Raw genomic sequence first — 22,096 nt, forward strand, 5'->3', positions numbered from 1 at the left:
CATCAAGAATGGGAGGAAGAAGCAGCTTAAACACCAGGAAGCCACCCAATGAGTGTGGATTGGGGAAAGGGCACCCACAGGGCCGCATCTGGTCCCAGGTTCTAATTGATTCTGTCTGTGGCATGCAGAGCCTCCAGCCAAGGCCTTTCTCATTGTTTGCCGTGCAAGACCTTTCAAACTGGATAGGTTGGAGACTGGGCCCGGGGCATTCCGCACACAAAGCTGATGTGTTATCACTATGCTACAGTCTCTTCCCGGGGTTCGCCTGAATCCAGGAAGCCCCAGGGTGAGATCACTGTGCAACACAGTATATGCAACATATCTAACTACAAGGTGGTGGTGGTGGGAGGGGGAGCCCTCAAGCATTCCTCGGCATTCTGGGAGACCCTCTGCCAACCGTCCCCAGCAGTGCCTGTGTACCCCAAGTCTTCCCCCTTGAGTGCTGTCCGCCTCTGCTTATGTGTTTTCGTCTCTGCGTTTCCCCCCACAGCCAAGTGACTTCACCATCAGTGCCAATGCACACTCCAACCTGCCAGTGGCCCCCTCGCCAGCCTGGCCCACAGCACAGGCCCCCTCCTGACCCCCGGCCTGGAGGCCCTCTGAAGCCACCCATCATCCTTTGCCTTCTCAGGGTTGCCTTAAGCACAATGCTGACACCAGGACTTCCCCACCCTGTGCTGGACTCCATCGCCAGCTAGGAACCTGGAGAATGCAGCCTTCAGGTCTTCAGGATGGGCAGGTCAGCATCTGGCCGGGAGCCCCTGGCCGCCTCCTGGTGCTGACGTGGACTGCTGGCTCTGCTGGGACTCCAGTTGGACTCGCTCACCTGGAGCCCAGGATGCCGCTCCTGGCTTTTGCTCCCCTTCGGATCACCTGGGAACCTCTGGGCATCCTGCCGCCACTGCTCTCTGCCTCGGCAGCACCACCCCTGCCATGGTGTGAATGTAAGACTGGCTGGGGAGCATGTCTGATCCCAGAGGGTCAGGATGGGGTGTGTGGAGACAGCTTGAAGGCAGCCATCGGTGCCTGAATGGGAGGGCATGTGTTGCGGGGAAGGGAGTGAACGGGTCTGGGAGAAGACTATCTCCGAAGCAGGAGCCTTCCTGAGCAGTCTTTGTGGCGCCTGAGATGGAGAAGGGCCAGCTGAGGCACACGTACGACTGCGTACGTGCATTAAATTATTCGCTCCTTTGGGGCCATCCAGGGTTTTCCGGGAATTCTCCCACTGCATACTCTTTACAGAAAGTCAGGCTGCAGAACAGTCATCTGAATGGGATGGTGTAACGTGGCATCCTGCAAGAACGGGGAGTTGGACCCCATGGCCTTGCCTGGCTCCTTCCAACTCTGCCGTTCTATGATTCTATGGATATCAGGCCTGGGGCCCAAAGCTGGCCCACCTGGAACCTGAGTCTGGCCCTCTGGTGCTCTCCAGACAGCCGCACCCCTTCCTCTGGCCCCACCCCCTTTCTCCTGGCCACAAATGGCCAGATGGTTGCTCTCCCCTCTTTTAAAAGGTTGAAACACCATTCCTAAGGCTTAGTGACTGGCCGTAAGGGCACTAAGCTGCAACAGGTGGATGGTTTTGGCCCCATTCATTTTACCTAGGACCCCCCCCCCACCCCTTCCTCCACTGCTGTGCAGCTCCATGGAGCTTGCCTAGAGTGGAATTTGGCCTTCAGGCTGAAAGGGGGTTGGCAGCTCTGCTTGAAGGCGTTCTGCAGCCTGGGGTCCTGTGGAGGAAAAGAGCAGGGCTGGGGGTCATCCCAGGCCTTCAGCATAGAGGATCAAGGGGGCTGAAGGACCTTTGGGGCTTCCCCACCTTTCTTGGAAAGCAACCTTCCCAATCTGATGCCCGCCAGATGGTTCGGACTACAACCCCCAGCATTTCCAACCATTAGCCATGTTGGCTGTGCCTGATGGGAACTGGTGTTCTAAGTGTCTGAAGGGTACCCAGTGTGAGCAGATAAGCTGGGAAAGGGAGTACCTGGATGCTTAAATGCTTTGTACAGTCAGGGAACAGATCTGATGTGCATCTTCTGACCAAATGTGTGGATTGAGACATGGTCATCCTTTGGATTCTACACTGCTCTGGAGTTTCCAATGTGATTTCGCTTTACAGAGTACCAAAATACATCTTTTACAATAACATTCATATAAAGATACTTTTTTTAAAAAATGAGAAAATATATAGAAAAAGTTGTATTTTACCACCAAATGCATACAAATTTTCATATGTCCTTTAAAAAACAAGCAAACAAACCAAAACTCACAAACTGATGGAGAAATGGAAAGGATTTATGAACTAACGCAAGGGAAATTGACACAGACCAAACATGGTGTGATCTATTCACTGCCCCTGCCTCCACAGCCAGCTGAGAGGAGCTTTGAACTGTCAATCAAACTGGAAAATTTCACTGAGGCAGGAACAGTCAGTGATTCCAGACCAAGAATTCCACTTTAACTACAACATGCAGTGCTAACGGACCTGGTTTCTTTATCTCTCCATGTGTTATTTTATAAACCTCTATTATGGATAATTTATTTAGACCTGTCTCCTCCCTTTTTGCTTTCTGTTTGTCTGTTCCCCTTTACCTCCTCCTCCCCCCTCTCCATTCTGAAAAAGAGGTTGCAGTCACTGCTTTTGAATACATCTAGACTCAACCTGCCAGTGGAATAACAAATCTGCATGGTTAGACAGCAAAAAGTCTTCTAGTTTCCCGAATTCCCCAGCCAATCATGCTAAATGGAGTGTGTGTGATCGATCTGAACAGCCCGATCCTTTACAAGTTTCCTCAAAATTAAGGCCAGCTGTAGCACACAATGGAATGAAGGGACAACAACACAACAGAATAGACTATACCACTCTGGACTGCAAGTATATGACAGCCTCTTCCCTTAGATTAAAATAGGCAATAGCAATTCCCTGCCATGGAAGAAGCAGCTTAATTCCAGATGTGCTAGTTTTCTAGTTGTGGGGAGTTTTATTTTACATGAGGAAGCTGTCAGGAGCTATATCAGTACATGGCTGCTCAGTTTGTGTACCACTGCTAGAAGGCCTAAGAAGGGCTTTGAGCTCTTCAGATTGGCCACTGGGCTTTCTTGGCTCAGAAAGGAAGTGTGTATCCTATGCATATTTAGACAGGAATATGCTTCTCATGCTGGTCTAGATGGTTTCTCACCTAAACATGCATAGGATTGTCTCTGGTTGGTTTTTTCTTCCAACTGCACCTTGCAGTGCGGTAGAGCTTGGTTGGAAGTGCAGGTGCTCATCATGGTGCCTTCAAGGAGAGCTAAAATTCCAAGCAGCCCAATGGATTCATGTTCACAAAGCCTTTCTAGACGTGTTCATCTCCACCAGGAGCAGGCCTTTGGTAAGGCGAATGGGTCTGCATGGTGCCTTCAGGAACAAGACGTCCCCAAACACTTTGCATCACAATGAGGGACGCCACATCGCTGCCCCTGCAGCCACCGTGAAGACTGGAGCCAAACTCAGAGGAAACAGGGAGTGCTGACGTGGGTGGTAGAGGACAGTGATTTCCCTGCTACTGAAAGGTGCTGATGCTGCGTCTCCATGAGCCCTGGGTCTACCATCCCTCTGGCACTTGGGTTCAGCAGCAAGCTTTTCCTGGGCTCAGGTGCATCCCTGCTTGCCCTTTGCTCCTAACCTCTACTTGTCCTCCTGTTCTGACTTGTCCTCTGGTACTGACCACAACATGGTGATACATTTAGAAGCAAATCCCTATCACCACATTATTTGTGTACACGCACATGCATTTTTCAGGAGTTTCATATCCCGGCACCAGAGAAAAACATCTAATCTCCAGGTCAGCGATCCAATTGTAGAAGTTTTCTCCTCCAACAGGATCGGATCTTTTGTCCATCAGAAAGACCAAGCTACTGCAGGAGACCTCACATTACAGCAGGGAATACTTGCAACAATTCTTTTCTGCTGGGGAAATCTGTTTTCCTGCAACTGCTGTGAAGAGTCTAGTTAAGTCAGAAGACCAGGAGTTGGGTGCAGACAATGGATCCAGCCAACCCAGCATTGCTCTCCAGGCCAGAGGCTCTCCTAGCCCTACCGGGATGTGCCAAATACGGCCCCGAATCTGAGACATTCTGCATGCTCTGCCACTGACCCGCTCTGGTGAGTTGCTCACGAGGCCATCGCTCTCTGTGAAGGCCAGGGGAAGAGAAATCTATTTTTACCAGAAGTGCTCCCTTTATCTTATCTTCTAGCTGTTGCTGGGGAAAGGGTCTGAGCCAAGCCTGGGTCTCAGTTATTAGATTTTTGTTTAACAGAGAAACAATCTGGCCTTGGCGCAGGAAGGACTTCTCTCTAAGGCTGTAGGGAGACCCTCCAGCTCACCTTGCAGCGGTTACCTTTGGATACAAGAAGCAGCAGCTGCTTTTTCTCATGTCCTTTGTTCTCATGTGCGAAACAGCCTGTTTTGGTGATACAAGCAATGCCAAACTGGGCTATGGTTCATAGACCCTGGACACCAAACTGCATATTATGTTAATTGTGCAGTGGCAATTTACTTTAAAAAACCCTTTAGAATACATCTTCATGGCTGCCATTTCAACTGGGACCACCACCCACCACAACCGGAGGATTACACCCTCTTGCCACCATTTGCTTCCCAAAGTGCCACACTCATGCAGGGATTAAAACAAGAAGAAGAGAACTATGGGAGACCTGCTGTTCTCTTTGAAGCCAGAATTACCAGAGGAGAATGCAGTCTGGACCCCCTGCAAGAGCAACAGCCCCCACATGGGCAATGATGGGTTATGGGACAGGTTGAAAACTCCTGGAGGGCTCCAGGTTGCCTACCCGCTGCAACATGGCAGGCCTAGCTGCACCTGGGCAGTTTTACCACTGATTTTCAGAATGCATGAAACCTGCTTTTCAGCCATCTCTTGTCCCTGTAAGAGAAGTTTGATCTGCAGGTCCTAGAGCAGGGCGAGGCACGGATGCTGAGATGACAGACATCTTGCTCTGGCAGAGGTTGGACCTGATGACCTTTCAGCTCCCTCCTGACTCCATGAATCCCCATCTCCAAGATCATGTCTTGGACGCCTGGAGAAGGGGATTATGGTGAAAGGAATTTGTGTGCTCACTGACATATGTGTCATGTATGTGTGCATGGGCATCCTCCAACTGCCAGGCCCCCAAAGCTCTGGCAGGGCTCCCCACGGAGCTCTGAGCTTTCTTCACCCTTAAATGGTTAGGAGAGATGACAGCTCCTTGCTTTGCTTCAAACTTCACCCAACATGGGTATCCTGCAGGTGTGTTGGACTGCAAGTGCTCTCATACCCTGCACAGGTAGTGAGTAATGGGAGTTTAATCCGACACATCTGGAAAGCACCAGCTTGACTAAATGCAGCTTCAGTTGTGGACCTTCAGGATTGCTGGCTGAGCTGTATTTAGAAGGATTGCATCCCGCCTCTTTGTGGAAGAAAAAACCAACCCAGCATTCTTTCTGTCCCAACCTGCTGAAAGTTCTGGGGACACTGCCATTTTGAAACAAGAAGTTCTTTTCAGCTTGTACTCTCCATGGTTCAGATGTTTGCTTTGTTTTGTTGTTCTGTCCTTTCGGTTATACATGCATTTAGTTCCTGTAGAACAATGTCTCTTGGAGCAGGACTTTCCTGGTTGTGATGGTGGGCTTGAGTCTTTTCCTTTAAAAAAAAAAATTATTAAGATTTTAAACTAAAACTACACATATCAGTCATCACACACATCAGATTTACTGGGTCAGCCCCCTACAACATGTCTTTTAACATTCTATGGGCATACTATAATCCTTTTACAATAACATGAAAACATCCTTAGATCAAAACCAAGTCCTGTTTCTCCAGCCAAATAAAAATGTAATTCCAAATTTGATAGAACTCACTATCTTCCTTCTTCCATCTTCTTTTATTGGTAAAATCAATCCCATCTTTTCTTGCAAAACCCGTTTCTCTTGACCATTATTTAAGGGAAGTTTTTCCAGGTTGGGTGAAATTGCAACATCTTCTTTCTTCTTCAGTGATAGATTTCATCTAAACATTTCTGAACAATTCAAATTCTATCCATTTTTCTAATAAAAAATAACTTCCTCACTACCACGATTACTAGTAACTTCAAAAGGATCTATTTGACATCTCAAAGGGCATCCTAAACTACTCTGCTTAGTGATAACATTAAGCCAATTTTCTTTAAACTCACTAATGTTTCATCTGACAAACTCCATCTAATGAAATATAGTTAACTCCATACAGTATCACATATAAACTTACCAACCCATATAAGTCATTCATTTTTTTTAAATAGCAAGTTCTCCTATATTCAATTTCAGATATAATCAGAGATATCCATTTAACAATGTTTCATTAAGCTAAGTTGTTAAGTTTTCACCAACCACATTAAATTAGCCTTTCTGTATCTCATGTGCACATACCAGCCTATTTAAATCATCCCTTTTTAAGATGAAAAGAGGAACAAAGAGAAAGAAAGAGAAAAATCTTTACAGTTACAAATAACATCAAAAGCATCCATTTATCATCTCTAAAAACAACTCTATTTGGTGACTATTAATACCTAAAATGAATTCTCTTATTTTCAAATACAGATAAAATCAAAAACATCCACTTAGCATCTTTAAAAGCACCATTAATTTATCTGTTTGGTGATAACTAATACCTATAGTATCTTTTAGCCGAAATTTCTTTAAACTAAATTACTAATGCTTCACCAAGAACAGTAGCTTAGCTTTTCTATGTTACATATGAGCATGCCAACCTCTATGCGTCACCCCTTTTTGAAATAACAAGAAAGAAAGTTCTCTTATCTTCCCTTTGATTTTTTTTACACCTCTACCAAACCTTTCTGTTTTCTTTACCTTATAACATCGTAATATCTGTAGTAGAATTTTCAAATGTGGCCACATAAACAAAGGCTCTCTTAAATGGTTAACTGTTTTCTCCTTCTCCAACATAACAAGCAAATCCAATAACCACATGCTGATTAGCTCCACAGATTGTGCCAACTTTTCCACTCGTACAAAAAAACATGCCTGTAATAAATCATGTAATAAATCGTATCCGCCCGTTGCTTCTTTGTTTACATTAGAATATCGTAGTGTCTGCAGTAGATCATGTATCTGGGACTGTAGCCCAGCCATCTTCTCTTTTTCCAGCTTAACAAGCAAATCACATGGAGGCTTATTTATTCCTGATGTTTCCAAATATCCGTTTGCTTGTTGTCTATTTACAAGCCCATCCCATAAAAATTTGCTCTCCAAATATCCATCTGCTTGTTGTCTGTTTATAGGTCCATCCCATAATAATTCACTTGTTATCTTCTCAGTTTCAAATTTTTCTTCTGCTTGCAGGGTATTTTGCATATTCTGCTCAGATACAAATCGTTTGGTCAAAGCTTGATTAATAGAAAAAACTAACTTATCAAAACCAACTTTTGATTCAATTAGGAAACAGTCAAGTTGCTTAATTAAAACAGTCTTCTGTTGCAGTATTATTGCCTGTTGAGATCGCTGCAAGACTGCTAAAGAGGTCTGTATTTCCAGAAGTATTTTTTGAATTTCTTTACTTTCTTCCATATTAATTTCTTCCATATTGGCAGTGATTTTGCAGCCTTGGCAGGGGTCCAAGAGTCTCAGGAACAAAGGCACAAAGATGGCCGTTATTTTGGAAGTAGTCCAACACACAAGAAGATTACTTCTATCGTTCAATTAAACAATTTATTGTTTTAGTTCTTGCCCTTGGAGAGATTGAAGAAAAAAAAGATCTTTTCCTTACTTACAAAGAGCTCTGTCTCTCTCTCTCTTACTTACAAAGAGCTCTGTCTCTCTCTCTCACCACCTTTCAATTCCATGGGCGGGGAAGAATTCTTTCCCTCCTACATCCGAAGGACTTTCTGTTTCTTCTTTTATATCAATTAGCAAACAATGCAGCTTTTTCCACGGGTATCATTGCAAAAAAAAGAAAGAAAGAAAGAAAGAAAAATAGTTTCCAGTAGACCTGATGCTAATAGCTAAAGTAAACTAAACAAAAAAAGTGTGCCGAGGACTTACACAGAGCTGAGATCTCTCCTGTACCATCCAGCTGAGAAAAGCTTGATTTTCTCCCAGTAAGCGCAGAATTGCCATTCAAACACCTGCTGGGAACTTTGCCAAGCAATCTGTCTTCACCCCTACAGGGCATAGATTGGGCCCCCACGGCCCACCACCGGAGAGTTACCAGCGTGATAACGGAGCCCCGTTAATCACATCTGTCTCGTCCCGACACCATACTTGTCTCCAGCTTGAGTCTTTTCCATTGTATGGGAAGCGAGAAAATAAGGAGCAATTTTCCAGAATATCATCCTTGGGCTTCTGGGTGGTAATTCTAAAATGATCAAGGAAGTGAAAGTCAAATCAGAAGACTCTTCTGCCATATAGGTGTAATTGCATGCAACAGATTTGGAACTTGTGGCTTATTTGTCCTTCTGGTGAGCTCTCCCCTCTCTCTACCCCACCATCTTACTCTTCCTTACAGAATTATAATAGATCACACAGTTTCCTTAATGCTTCTCTGGGTACCAAATCCCAGTCAAGCACCCAAACCAGAGAGGGGTCTTTAGTTCTTCAACAGAGTTTCACTGAAGGTTCCAATCTACCAGGTGTAGTTTTGTCCTACCACAGAAGGTTAAGTTCTCCTGTTGAAGGGACAACAACATGATCTCTGAGTGGAGGACTAGTAACCACAAATGTAACATGTCAGAGCAAACAGGATTTTGCACTGCAGTTGTGACAGAATCAAAGCACACATACTGTAATTGAAATATAAAACAGCTTGAACTCAGGTGAACTATCATGAGTTTTCAGCCCTGGTGGGAAGCTCATGGACTGGCCCAGCAGAACATGCCCTGTTCCCCTCCACACACACCTATTTTCTTTTCAACCAATAATAATAAAAAGTTGTAAAAGGTTGCAGTTTGCTGCCAAAATGCATAAAATCCCTTTCTCACATTAATTCATCCCTAAGAGTCATCTCTTGGCTAAAAACCTACAAAAAGTCAATTATCAACATGGATTGAATCATAGAAAGGAGCCTAGAAGGCCATCAGCTCTAACCCCCTGCTCAATGCAAGACTCAAGTCTCCCATCCAGATTCTAACCCAGCCTGATCCTGCTTAGCTTCCAAGTTTAGGCAAGATCAGGCACTTCAGGCTATATGAACAAAAAAAGTAAACTTCCATTAGGAGTCATGCTATGCAGCTAGGTTTGGCTCTTGAGGCTGAGGTCCCAGCTCTACAATAACACCCCCCTCCTCCCAACCCCCAGGATCTGCTGGTGATGAGAGCTGCAGAAGCAAGCTCCATTTTTCCCTGATGGTGCTATGAATTTGGTGTATGTAAAAATGTGAATCCATACATCCTCAGGACATTACTTTTTTAAAAAGCTGGCAAAGTTATTTAGGTTCTTTTGAGTTTTTGTTTGTTTTGCTCTTGTTCTAACAGAACAGAAATGAAGAAGCCATTGTAAAGCATGGAATCTCAGTTGGGAAGCCCCTTTTCTTGTCTAAACATGCCTAGGATGGTGCCCCAAATCCAAGATCTGAAATGGCCCACCTGTACTACTGAGTACTATTCTAAACTGATCCAAAATATGTGTCCAGTTTATTTCAAGTTTTCTTCTCGATGCATTATAAATAGGGAATAGCACTTCGGACTCTGCTTGCTTCCTTACATTTCACACATACATCCTTTGACCAAGATGAAACCTTGATAGGTCCTGCAAGGTTTTCGGTTGCTTCTACCAAAAGTAAGGAAACCTAGCAAGTGGTCACTTCCAGAGAACAATCAAATGTCTTTAAAGGTATCAAAGACTGGGCATAAAGAAATCTGAGGATTATAAATACGCATTTGAGAGAATTTAGACCTATGGGGAAAGGATCAGACCACATGATGTTTATCAGCCAAAATTTCTCCTGGGTCAGTCACTGCCAGTTTCCTCCATTCCTCCTGGTCAGAGATTCTTTACTTTTTAAGTCTTCAGTTGGCATCATCATCCAAAAGAGAGGGTTCCATTATTTGATTTGATTGTTTTCTGAAAGGCTGACATGGAAAGTGTGGGTGTGCATAGAATCAGAAGATGCTTCAGAGGAATATGTGTAGCCCACTGGAAACATTTTGTCACATTTTCTTGGTCTTTGTGATATTTGCTTATGTGTCAGACATTCTTGCCTCTGCTGAAAAGCACTCACAATTCATTGTCTTCTGGATCCCACAATCCATTGTGTTCCAGATTGAACTTCACCCCCCCCCCGAAAAAAAGAAAAAAGAAAAAAACCCAAACAAAAGAAAACTCAACCTACATTCTTGTATCTCTTTCTTTGCTTTTTTTCTTTTTGCATCAATGCTTTTAGGGTTGGTTTGTTGCTGGATCTTTGCCCCTTTTATTTCAGTGACATTTTTCAGTTTGGATTCTGGTGCATTTTGGTTTACATTTTGAGTTTTGTTTTGTACATTTGTAAATATTTGTATGTTGAATGTCTGGATGTACATTTTAAGCTTTAAAAGCTGCAAGCCAAGCTATGTGGTAATCTTACCTGGATGTGTCAGGGATTTTTTTATGGGGAAATGTTAGGGGCAGGCCGGAATGGGGCAATGAATGAACTTCTTCTCTGTCACTTTATCTAATCCAGGGAATGCAAGGAAGGATGCCAAAGGTAGCATCCTCATTCATTAGGGGTTTTCTGTCCCGATTTTAAAATTTCTTTACAGGATACATGTTCAGGTCATTGCAGGACACACACACACACACACACACACATTAGGGCGGTGTTGTTGTTTCCCCCCATTATTTATTCCCAGGGCTGTGTGTAATCTGCACTGAAAATAAATAAAGTCATCTGCACCAATGAAAGCTGAGCTCCATGACTTGATTCATGCATGCCACTGAACTATCTTTGCAGATATTTGTCATTTCTTGCAGAACTCTCTCCCTACCTGCTGTGGAGGAAAGGACTTCAAGGGCCTTAAAGCAAGGGCCCGAAGCATTGACTTTTGGACTCCTTCTACTTTTAAGCTGAGGTTTTGGGAGTCATTCCCAGACATATCTTTGCATCCATTTGAAGTAGAAACTTTCCCTTAATGTAAAAATAAATAAGATTGTCAGAGTGGAATTCTGCCTTTAGATCTGACTGTGGAATACACACAGCCCTGCCTACACCACTGAGATGAGATAATTCCATTCAGCTGGATGTGGAAAACAGAGGATTTGTCCCATTCTGGGAACACTGATGTCTTTTGTGTAGTTTTTACTCACCTACCCTGGGTACGAACAATGTAAAGTGAAAACATACTTTATGTGGGCATCTTGTATCACAATGAAGTCTTCCTGATCTGATATGAATGTAAGCAGAACTGTTTGGTGTCAAAACAAAGATGCATTAATCAGGTGCCCTCTTTCCCACGGTAGCCAATGAAGTACTTCCAAAATGCCCACAGGAGGACTTGAACACCGGGACCACTCCTGGTCTTAAAGTAAGGCTCCAGGAAGACTTCTTGCCTAAAGCTACGCACAGAGCTTCCTCCATCACCGGTGTGTCTCATTTCCTCTTAGCGTCCTCCAAGCTGTTGGCCATTCCCACACCTTGTGGCCAGAAATTCCATGCCATAAATGAAGAGGTTCTTTTGCTTCTATTGCTGAAAGAGGGTCATCCAAGCCCTCCCTCGCTCTGAGTACTTCAAGAATCCCTCTTGTGTCAAGCCAATTGTTCCAACAGCAAGCAGGGGAACGTATCCCCAGAAAAGAGGTCCTCGTGGCAAGGGCTTGCCCCCTTCCCCACTATACCTGGGCTTGCTTGAGCAGCTTGGGCATGCTGACCTTGCTTGCTGCTTCCCGGTGCTGTGGTGCTCACAGGGATGTAGCAGCAGCGCTGTCCGATTCGCAGCTGTGCCCTTCTTCCCTTAGTTTTTAGCTGCACTCCTCACAGTGGCTGGTGCAGGGGGGGAACGACAACAGCCAAGAGTTTGGCAGAAACCATGCTCAGTCCTCGATGACTATGAATGACTGCAAAGATCCAGCCAGACCACTAGATGCTGCCATGAGGCTGAAGTTTAGCCAGACAAGCTGCTGCTGTTTTTCCTGCCAGGGACAGGCATACAGATTTTGCACCTGCATAATTATGTCCTGCAGGATGAAGGGGTGGAAGTGAGAAACACAACCTTAATTGCAGAGAGTGTGCAACCCTGGTCAAGTTTTTGAATTCTATTGCAAATAATAGTTTAAAATGATGTCTTAGGTGAACAGAAGCATCCTGAAGTTAATTTCTCAGAAGTAGGGCTAGTTCTAGACCTGGAGCCAAAGTTGGTCCTCCCAGGATCCTAATCTAGCCTTCTGGGTTTTCTGCTATGGCCACATCCTTTTCCTCTCCCCTTTCCCCCACAACCACTAACAACTAGGCAGCTTCCTGGCTTCTGTACAGTTGCCCCCCCCCCCCCATCTAAAAGGTGGAAATGCAAAGAAATTTCCTACGTGACAAGATCATTTAGCTAAAACATGCCAGATAGGATCTTCCAGGAAAACGTCAGTGGGGATTATCTCTGCCCCTGCACCAGGCTCTGGGCTGTTGCAAAGGTGCACATCCCAACTCACAGATGTTGTGATGGATGCAGCAGGTCATCATCACATCTGGAACAAGGCCTTCATCCACATCTATCTATGAGGGAGAAGGAGGGACACTTTTTCTAAGGTGGCTCCTGCAACTAGAAGCTTTTGTAAGTACTCGAATTCAAAAAGCCCTTGTACTGAAATTCTTTTAAGAGGAAAAGCGGGAGATACATTTAGATATGTATTAAAAAGAAGCCGCTTCAAATGCCACTCAGTTCATTCACTGACTAAATATCTCAGCCTTACTGACCACTTTGGGATACATAATCCAGATCCAGGGGGTTGTTCGCATTATTTCAATAAAAAGTGGATTCTTTCTAATCCAAGTTCAGGGTGTGAGTGCTGTTACTTATGTGATGAAAAGAGCACCACTCAGAAATTCGAGGTCTGGAGGGGAACAGAAGCCTAACTGGAGAAGGCCAGTGGAACCCAGCATGATGAGTGACCCAGGGTGAGGGAAGGGAGGAGGAAATCCAGGGAGGGTGTTAGGAATGGAAGGATGGAGCTATAATCCTGAAACCTAGAATTCAGCAGCTCTCTGCACTGCAATGTTGTGTTGCACTGTCACACTGCGAAATACATACGTAAGTACTGCACAAACGTACTATGATAGCAGAGCCTGGCCTGATAGAGCTGCCAAGTGCCCCTGGGAGATGCTCTCGGGACCTCTGAGCTGGCTGCCAGATCCCAGCTGCTTCTTCAGGGCTAAAGCTGTGTTCAATGTCATGGCCGTAACCCCTTGTGTTCTGTGACTTACTTGGAAACACGCCAGCAACTGATGACCTCAAGATGAGAGCAGTTCTTACAAGTTCACTGGATTTCCAGGTTGGTGCCTTCTCAGAGATTAGTCAACCTTTCAGAAGATAATGCAGGTAACCAGAGACATAGCAGGATGAAGTGGGTGTGCTCTATAGGCCTCAGACAGTGTATTAATTCTTATTTCTAATTTATTATCTTCCCCTAACTCCAAGAAGCTCAAGGTGGTGTGTGTTCTCTCACTTTTAACTCATAACAACCCTGTGAATAGGAGTTGGAAGTCCAAAAGTCAAAAGCACACCAGACTGGGAAAAGATTGTGTTTTAAGGTGACTTAAAACACAATCACAACATAAACACAGCAACTGACAAGGTAAAACAAAAAGATGCAGAATGCCGCCTTTCACGTTATTTATTTATTAAATTTGTTTAAAAGCCACCCGTTAGCATCATGCTCAACTACATTATGTAGCTGCTGGCAGAACTGCAACAGAGCATCTTAGAAATCATTCCTAAGTCTTCCCACACAGAAATTCCCTGTATCTTGAATGGATCTTGATGGAAGGTCCTCAGACTTCTTCCATTCATTTGTCCAGATCTCCAGGCACCTAAACCTCTGTTTCTTCAGTCCCTACCATCTTCACTCCGACAAACACACACTTGTTTTGAGCAGGCATGCTGATAACACCAGTTAAATACTTGAATAACTTAAAGGCAGTGAAAGTGTATTCAAAACTAGGGATATAAAAATGGCGCTCTGTCCATTTGGTCATGAACTGTCAGACATTTTTCTTGTGATCCACTCATTGAAGGGATCTGTTTGTTTTGAGGGATTTCTGAGAATTTCATTCTACTTTTACAAGTTGGCATTAGCACAAGTGGACCACATGTCTGCTTCACATATTCTCGTGAAGATTCGATGATCAAAAAACTTGCCAGTTGAAGTCCAGAGTTAGTGCAAAGTTACCTTGGCTCACACTCCCCAGAGCCAGCGCTCAGTGATAATGTTGTGCAATGTCACATGCTGTGTTCATTCACAGCTTACTCTCCAGGCATGCACAATTTTTCTTTGGTTTTTCAGTCCCAAGTCCAGAGGGTGAGGATGGAGTGCCTGGGACCAGCAAAAATGCCACACGTTATCTTGGTTTCGTAGGGGCTTATGAAGCATCTGAACCCTACTATCTTACCAGATGAATGCCAGTGTGTTGACCCATTCTTGCTTCTGGCTTACAGCTGAAGCTGAGAAAATGCATTTAACTGTGGGAGGGTGCCCATTTCCGGCAGTAAAGCTATCCGGGCATAGAAGCCCTGCACAAAGTGTGGGTGAGTGGATGGAGAGTAAGTTGTAAACACAGTTTGTGACATTGCCCAACCTCGTCCCTGAGCATATGACACGTCACTTAAGGCACCAGGTTCATTTCCTGTCTTGTTGAGGTTGAGCCCATGTGAGATACCCTTAACTCAGCTCTTTTCTGATCCCTGAATGTCACTGTTTCTGCTTTTGTTTTTGAAAAGGAAATGCAGGACTGTATTCACGATCCTACTGTCTCCTCTGCGTATATAAACAGTTCCTTGTATATTCATAAATAAGATTATAAATACATAACCAATGGTCTTCGTTAATGCATTTCAAGAATCAGGATTCTAAAATCTCACACAGAACTTCCAGGCTCAGAGGAGGCTATAAAAAGCTACTGCATTCATTCCCATGTTTCCCTGCTCCATGAGCAGAGTTTAAACATGATGAGAGTGGCTTGTTGGGATAGATTCTCACAATAATCTTAGTGACAATATATGGCATGAGCATAATGCTTTGTCTAATCTATGAATATATCTCCAGTGTGAGAAGCAGTCCTTGCAATTCCTTTTCCTACTTTTTGTCATGTTTCTGCTTTCAGAAAAAGCTTGTGAGGCTTTGATCCTTTAGCTCCCCCAGCCTGGGCGTTCCTTCCCTCCTCTCCCAACTCCTCTGAGGGTCAAATTACTGGAAACACATAACCAGAGTTGTTGAGCCTTTTCTCCTCCAAAAAACTCATAGGGGTAGGACACTGGAGTGATGCAGTTTACCTTTGGCAATGTAAACTGGAGGCATGGGATGGTCTGATCCAAATTGAGAATACAATGGGCCCAAGGGAAGGAACTCACTGTAACATAGGTATGCTGAAAACTTTGACATGCAGTAGCCTTCAAGGTTCAGAATGTTATAACCAGTAACTGTTGCCTTAGGCTTTCACAGAGCAGAAAAAACCTTAGTGATTTTGAGCTGCTACTCAGAATGTCACTAACCCATTGAAAGACTCATTTCCAAACAAGCCTGTGTAAGGGATATCAGTATTTTTCACCCGAATCCAAAATAAATATATAAGAAGCCAAGTTGACTGTAGGAGAAAAAGGGATTTAATGGCCCATTTGCCACAGATTTTTCCATGCCCATTTGATTACTCTACTCATCTGCCACCTTAGATACTCTTACCTGGGTGGAAGTTTGACATAACCAGACGGGGCTGTCATCCTTGATTTCTCTGTTTGTTATTTCAATTAGAATCAATCAGTGCTTTTTTTGTAAGAAAAACGGTGCCGGAACTCATGAAATTAGTTCTCATGAACTAATGAAACTAATGAACTCATGAAACCTTCTGCATGTAGTCAATCACTGTACACACACCCACACATGTCAGTTGTGTAATGAAACATAACGGTTGCTGCCTCCAGGAAGCTCTCAGTGTGCGACCACACGACCAATCACAAGTCAAACAGCGCCAACACAACCAGTGTGGCTGAAGTACGTATGCATCGAATTCGACATACAAGCAGCCCACATGCACCAGTTTAATGATTTTGCCGCTGACCTGCTACGCTCGACAGGGCAATTCAAATCCACATGGACTGAACATTAACTTTTCAAATGTTACTTTTAAAACTTGGAAAATCTGTCGAAAAAAGGTGCTGGAACTCTGCTCTGGTGCATTCTATGACAAAAAAAGCACTGGAATCAATTAAATCTATATGGAATGTGAAGTTATGGCTTAAGACCCATCAGTTTAAGGAGAGACAGAATGCAACCAATTTAGGGGCAATCCCGTTTTTAGTCAGAGTACACCTCCTGCAGTTCTCAGCATTCACCAGTCAGCACTGCTGGGATATGTGGGGCTTTTTTTCTGCCTAAAAAGATGTAGGATTGTGTCGTGCCTGAAGCCCTGACAGAGACAGCACCTCATGAGGAGGTCTTGTGCTTGGGACCCTGTATCCAAAAGCCAACCCTGCAACCTAGCTTGGGGGTGGCTGAGCAGATAGCTGCACCTCCCCCTGACTCCCTGCCCATTGAGCAAACACCCGAGCCCACATCAAAGCAAGAGAGCCCCGAGGGAAAAGACACCACGCGTTCTACTCAGAAGGAGTCAGAGCAGGCTGTCCCTCCTCCCACTGATGCTGAACTTCCTGAACATGACACAGGAGATGCAGGGGGCGTTATAGACTTTTCCCTAGCAACCAAACATAGAATTCTAAGAAGATATGAGCAAAGGCAGGCCTTGTTACGTTAAAGGGAAGAAAGGCAGGACCAAGAGAGCTAGTCCCATGTGGGCTCGGGGAGAGACACCACTAGAGGATCAACATCTGCATTCCAAAGACCTCAACAGAAGAGCTTATCTACAGAGTTGTAAATCTTGTAGACAAGTAGTAATAAAGGACTTTAGTTGTACTGCTCATGAACGTGTGGGTTGTTTACATGTTGAGCAGCACCTCGACAGATTGTGTCTTAAGTTGGGATCCAACCAATACGTAGTGGTGGTTGGGTTTTGTTAAGTTAATTTCTAGCTTTTGAACATAGACTTTGCAGCTCCGTCCCCATCTCTTCATTATGAAATGTTCACCTAATCTGGGGTGGGTATCTGGGCACATGAGGTTCTGCGGATGAATGGATATGATACAGCCCAGGTCACAGTGCAAGGCCCAAGAGATCAAGCAGACAGCTAGATTTTGGGGGCACTTGGGCAAGGCACCCTCATTGCCTCTAGTTGCTCCTTCATCTTCCTCTTGTCCTTGTGGCCACTTGCTTGTTTGAGACACGGAAGGGCCATTATGAAGGAATATCTCCTGCTCTTTCTCACCAACTCTGTTGTCTGGGCCAAAGGGAGAGGCAGGAGAACAGGCAGGATCCAGGGATGAAAAGGAGGAAATCCCTAGGGCTGTTGCCAGTGAGGTCCTGCTGGAGTGTGGGTCCTCGGCAGGTGCCCGACCAAGCCCTCTCTGGGTACTGAACCAGCTGACAGCCGCCCTGCTTGTGCAAGACAGAACAGTGACGACTCATCGCGGGACATGGATTTCCCAGATTTTCCGTCAAGTGCTTCTTCCCAACAGTGGGCAGTTATACAGCCAAGGCCAACCTGTCCAGTGGGCTGAGATTTACAGCGATGAATGGCCAGCTTTCTGGAATGGAAAACACAACACACAGGGGTCTTGGAAACATTTAGCCACTGTGCTAAATCATGCATCTCAGCTTAATGTTCTGTTCTCGTTTTGGTCTGCTGACAACAAAGCTAAAAATGAAGCCTGGCGTGTAGAAGAGAGGCCATTGTCTCTCCTCCCCACCCCCATCTTCCTCTCAGGTTAAAAGCCACTGACAGTTTCTCCATGAACTGGGCTAACTCTTGTTTAAAGCCATCTCTGGTGGGGTTCATCACTCCATGTGGCAGCAGGTGCCACATAAATTGGGTACCACGTAAAAAACATTTCCACTGGTCCATCCTAAATTCCCTGAAATCAGGGTGACACCCCTCCCCTGCTGCCCCTCGAGGACTCTAATGAGACTAGGAGAGATAGAAGAGTTTCCCTATTTATTTTCTCTACACTGTGCATCATTGCGTACCCGTGTCTCCCCTGCTCCTGCTCTGTTTATGGGTTTTAAAGACACACACTAGGATTGCAGAGGTGAAGACAGTTCTGTCTAATTTGGCCTAACTTCCTTGCAACCGTTCAGTGCAGAGAACTTTGCGTCTTATTGCAAATGCGATGAGGTGGGAAGAGAGAGGGGCTACAATGATACCCACATCACTCAACCATTCACAGAGAGAGAGAGAGAGATGCATATACTTGTTGATTTTACTGATTCGCAAAGCAGCCTTGCCCGATTCTGTCAAGGCGAGTGACCCTGAGAGGTCCATTGGGAAATCGCTCATTTTTCTTTGTGCCTCTTTGACAGATTGGGAGTTTGTTTGGGCAGAAGGCACAACACCGCTGAGGCTGCAATTCCGGAATGGCAGGCTATACAATCTACTTTTGCATTGTGCAAATGCGGGGCCTGGTTTCTCATTTTGCATGTATACATATCAATTAGTATTTAAACTTTTTTTCAGAAAAAAATGCTTTGCTGTTTTTGCTGTTTTTAATGTTCTTGTTTTCACTGTTGCAAATTTAACTGTTTTCACCCTAAGAGAACGTGGTGTTCATAAATGCTAATACTGATATTAAAATTGCACCTTCTTTGCAAATAGGTACCTCTTTTATCCTCCTTTTGCATTTCCTGTATTTGGTGATACATCAGTAGTCACTTCAGCCCTTGTCATTCTGGTGGCAGAATTCTGCGTGAAGCAAAAGGAACATCACATAACATTGCGAGAAGAACCTGCTGGAACAGAGTAAATTTAATATTCTGTTTGTCTGTGGCAGTCTCTGAGGAGCAATCCTTTACAGCAAGGGTCTGAGGGCTGAATTTTGCTCTGTGGAAACTCTCTGGGGTCGCAGACCAGGGTCAAAGGCAGAAGGAGCAAATCCAAACATCCCAGCATTTTTAAGCTTCAAGCTTCTCCCTCCAGCAACAAGGGCACTCCTACCTTTAGAAGGGGAGTGGCAGGGCTGGAGGAAGCCAGGAAAGAAGCTACTGATCTGTAGCCAAGAGGAAGGAAGAGGGGCTTGGGGAAGAGGCAGTGTGGCCATTTGAAGAAGCTTGGAAGATCCGACTGGGAGCCCACGTGGACCAGGTGTGACCTGTGGCCTGAGGTTCAACACCCCTGCTGTGTGCAAACAGAGCAACCTCACAGCGTCTTAGCCTTCAAGGGCTCCTTTCACGATGCAGCAGCAAACACAGTGGTCTTTGGCTCCGTGTGTATGAGCCTGCACATGCCTTGTATTGGCGAGTTCATATGTGGGTCAGGCAAAAGCGAGGGCCCACTATAGTCTTGCTTGTGCTGGGCTCAACATGCCCTCAATCTGGCCACACTTCATCGGAGGCAGTAAGCAGATAGCATTTCAATCTTTCCATATCTACACAATGGGAACTGCACATTCTTTCCAAGTGTCCCCTTACAGAAGGCCAAGTTTGGGTTTGTGGCTTCCACAGTGAAAGAACTGATGGTGCAAGATGCTTTCCCCAGTGTGCTTGTGCAATGGCCCAAGCCTTGAATGGATGGTTTATTTGCTCAAGCAACCTCTTCTTCCTCCTTCTCCCATCTGGGCAAATGGGCTGGCTCGTTTCTTCTTAAGGGTTTGGCAGAAGGTTATCTCCAGAAAAATGAAAGGAGGCTCACTTTTGATGCCATGTCCTTGGTACAAAGAGCTGCAACTGGACTGCTGAAGAATGAGGTGTGTCTTTGGGCAATGCAGGGAGGGGGAGTTCTCACCCAGGGTGGGGAAAGGAGGACATGGGGAGGCACCATTCATTGAGAAATGTGCATCAAAGAAGGAAGCACAGCAGGGGTGTTAAAGCTCCCTGTTGGGGCACGAGTTTTGCAGGCAGAAGTTCCCAGAATCAAGATCTGGTAGCTACAGTTTGACAAGGATGAGCAGCTGCAAAAGAGCCCCTGGAAGTACTGCTATTTTTTCATGCAATAGAAAATGTAGGGATGCTTCCAGAGGGACAGTTCCTAGCACTGGCCATGAGCAGGCACTGCATCACAATTTCCGCCTTCCTGCAGTAAGAAAAAAGATGGAAGAAGCAGTGAGAAGACACAAGAGGGGTACAAGCGGAACAAGTACGAGGTGACGTCGTCTTGGGTCCCTCATAAGGTCAGGCATGGCTTTCGCATGACCGAAGCCTCCCCTGGAAGCACCGTCAAGACTTCCTGAGCGCCAGGACAGGCAAAAATGGGTTTAAGGTGGGCACTGAAATGAATTGCCACAGAAATGCTCCCCTTGCTTGAGTGTTTTCGCTTGTAGATATATATTTGCGGGAGATTAAACAATAGTTTGAGGACAGTATGGCCTCTGCATGGTTGAAATAGATAGATAGATAGGTAGAAATTTGGGGAGCAATGCAACTGGATTCTCAGATGAACCCAGACCACCTCTCTGCCTAACTGGATTTTGTGCCCTTTCCCCCTTTTGAACAAGTTGAAATGCATCTCCTAAGGGTTGAGAATGGCTTTAAACTACTATCTGCTGGCATTGAGGGTATTTTAAGCACTGGCCCTCTGCCTTTGGATCTGCCTCTGCCCACCCCTTCTTGGAATGCAGCCCCTGAGAATTTCTCGGGTCATAGGCTGAAAGGAGTCTAACAGCTCTGAATTAACTGATTAATCTCTGCAGCCCTGGCTGTTAGTAAGAACAAGCTGTGAACTTGTGCACACTCACCTGAGTGTAACTCACAAAGAACTGATGAGACTGATCTCTGATTGAGGCCGCATGTGTTGGATTGCATTATAGGAGTCTATAGACACTTACTGGGGGATGAGGACCCAGAGGGGGAGAAATTTCCTCTGCACTCAGTGGAACGTATTTGGCTGCTAGATAAGAGATGGGCATTGCAGTCTGTAACACCTCAAGCTGTGAAACACTGACATGGAGTGCACTGAGTTAGATGAGAGCATAACGCAGCTGCCTGCAGTCAGCCAAAATGCACGCTCTCTTGCACACCTTGCTGGGCAAATGGAGTCCATTGGCTGCCTCGTGTCAGAAAGTGCATTCCAGTGTAGAAGTGAAGCAACACTCACAGGTCCCGGTTCAGCAAGGGGGTCCCCACATACAGGGAAGCCGCCCGCTGCCGTTATCTTCCCCGCCTGGAGCAGGGCAAATGTTTCTTGAATGAACAGGTCCAATCTGGTCTTCTCTTAACAGCCTCATCCCAGAGCGTTTTTCACACCAGCACACGCTCCACCATACATGCCAACAAATGTCACACCTGGCACAAGCATCCCCAGCTGGGCAAGCATATTTGATGCTCCACTAAGTTCACACCGCATTTTGTTTATTAACAAACATGGGAAGCTATGGAAAATGAGTAAGGATGTGAGTCAAGAGGTAGGTCATATGGGGAAGGGAAAAAAAAAAGTAATGCCAAAGGAAAGCGTTACCAGCACTGAGTAATGACATATTTAATGCTTGATGCAAACATGTGAGTGAGTGTGACATCAGATCTTTCAGCCCTGAGCCTCCCCTTCTCTTCCTACCACAAATGGGCACCAATACTGCTACCTTCTCCCTCTCTTTTGATGTGTTATGTACAGTGCTTTTTTTGTAAAAAAAAAAAAAAAAAAAGGTGCCGGAACTCATGTCCCCGCCGACAGTAAGCACCCACACCAATCCCAAGCGGATCAGATAGCAGAGAGCAGACATAATAGCAGCCTGCAGGCACTATGTTAATGATGTTTGCTGCTGATCTGCTACACCGTTCAAAATCACTTCATAAAATCCATTGAAAAAAAGGTGCCGGAACACCGTTCCGGTGCATTCTAGGACAAAAATAGCCCT

General features: G+C 45.2%; 1 protein-coding gene across 5 annotated transcripts in view; it reads left to right on the plus strand.

Moving 5' to 3' along the window:
- LOC123027071 (G protein-coupled receptor kinase 5-like) overlaps positions 1–10,592 on the plus strand; it is a 100,568-nt gene extending 89,976 nt beyond the window's left edge. For 4 of the 5 annotated variants that reach the window (XM_044437436.1, XM_044437438.1, XM_044437437.1 and 1 more), the window contains one exon: positions 632–10,592. In XM_044437436.1, the coding sequence (XP_044293371.1) occupies positions 632–1,030 (399 nt within the window). In that variant the 3' untranslated portion in view covers positions 1,031–10,592. Of the gene's footprint in view, positions 1–490 lie in introns of all 5 variants that reach the window. The other variant, XM_044437440.1, reaches the window with a different exon arrangement.
- The last annotated feature ends 11,504 nt before the right edge of the window (positions 10,593–22,096 follow it).

Source organism: Varanus komodoensis, unplaced genomic scaffold, assembly GCF_004798865.1.
Source record: "Varanus komodoensis strain SLA01 unplaced genomic scaffold, ASM479886v1 scaffold30, whole genome shotgun sequence".
Lineage (NCBI taxonomy): Eukaryota > Metazoa > Chordata > Lepidosauria > Squamata > Varanidae > Varanus > Varanus komodoensis.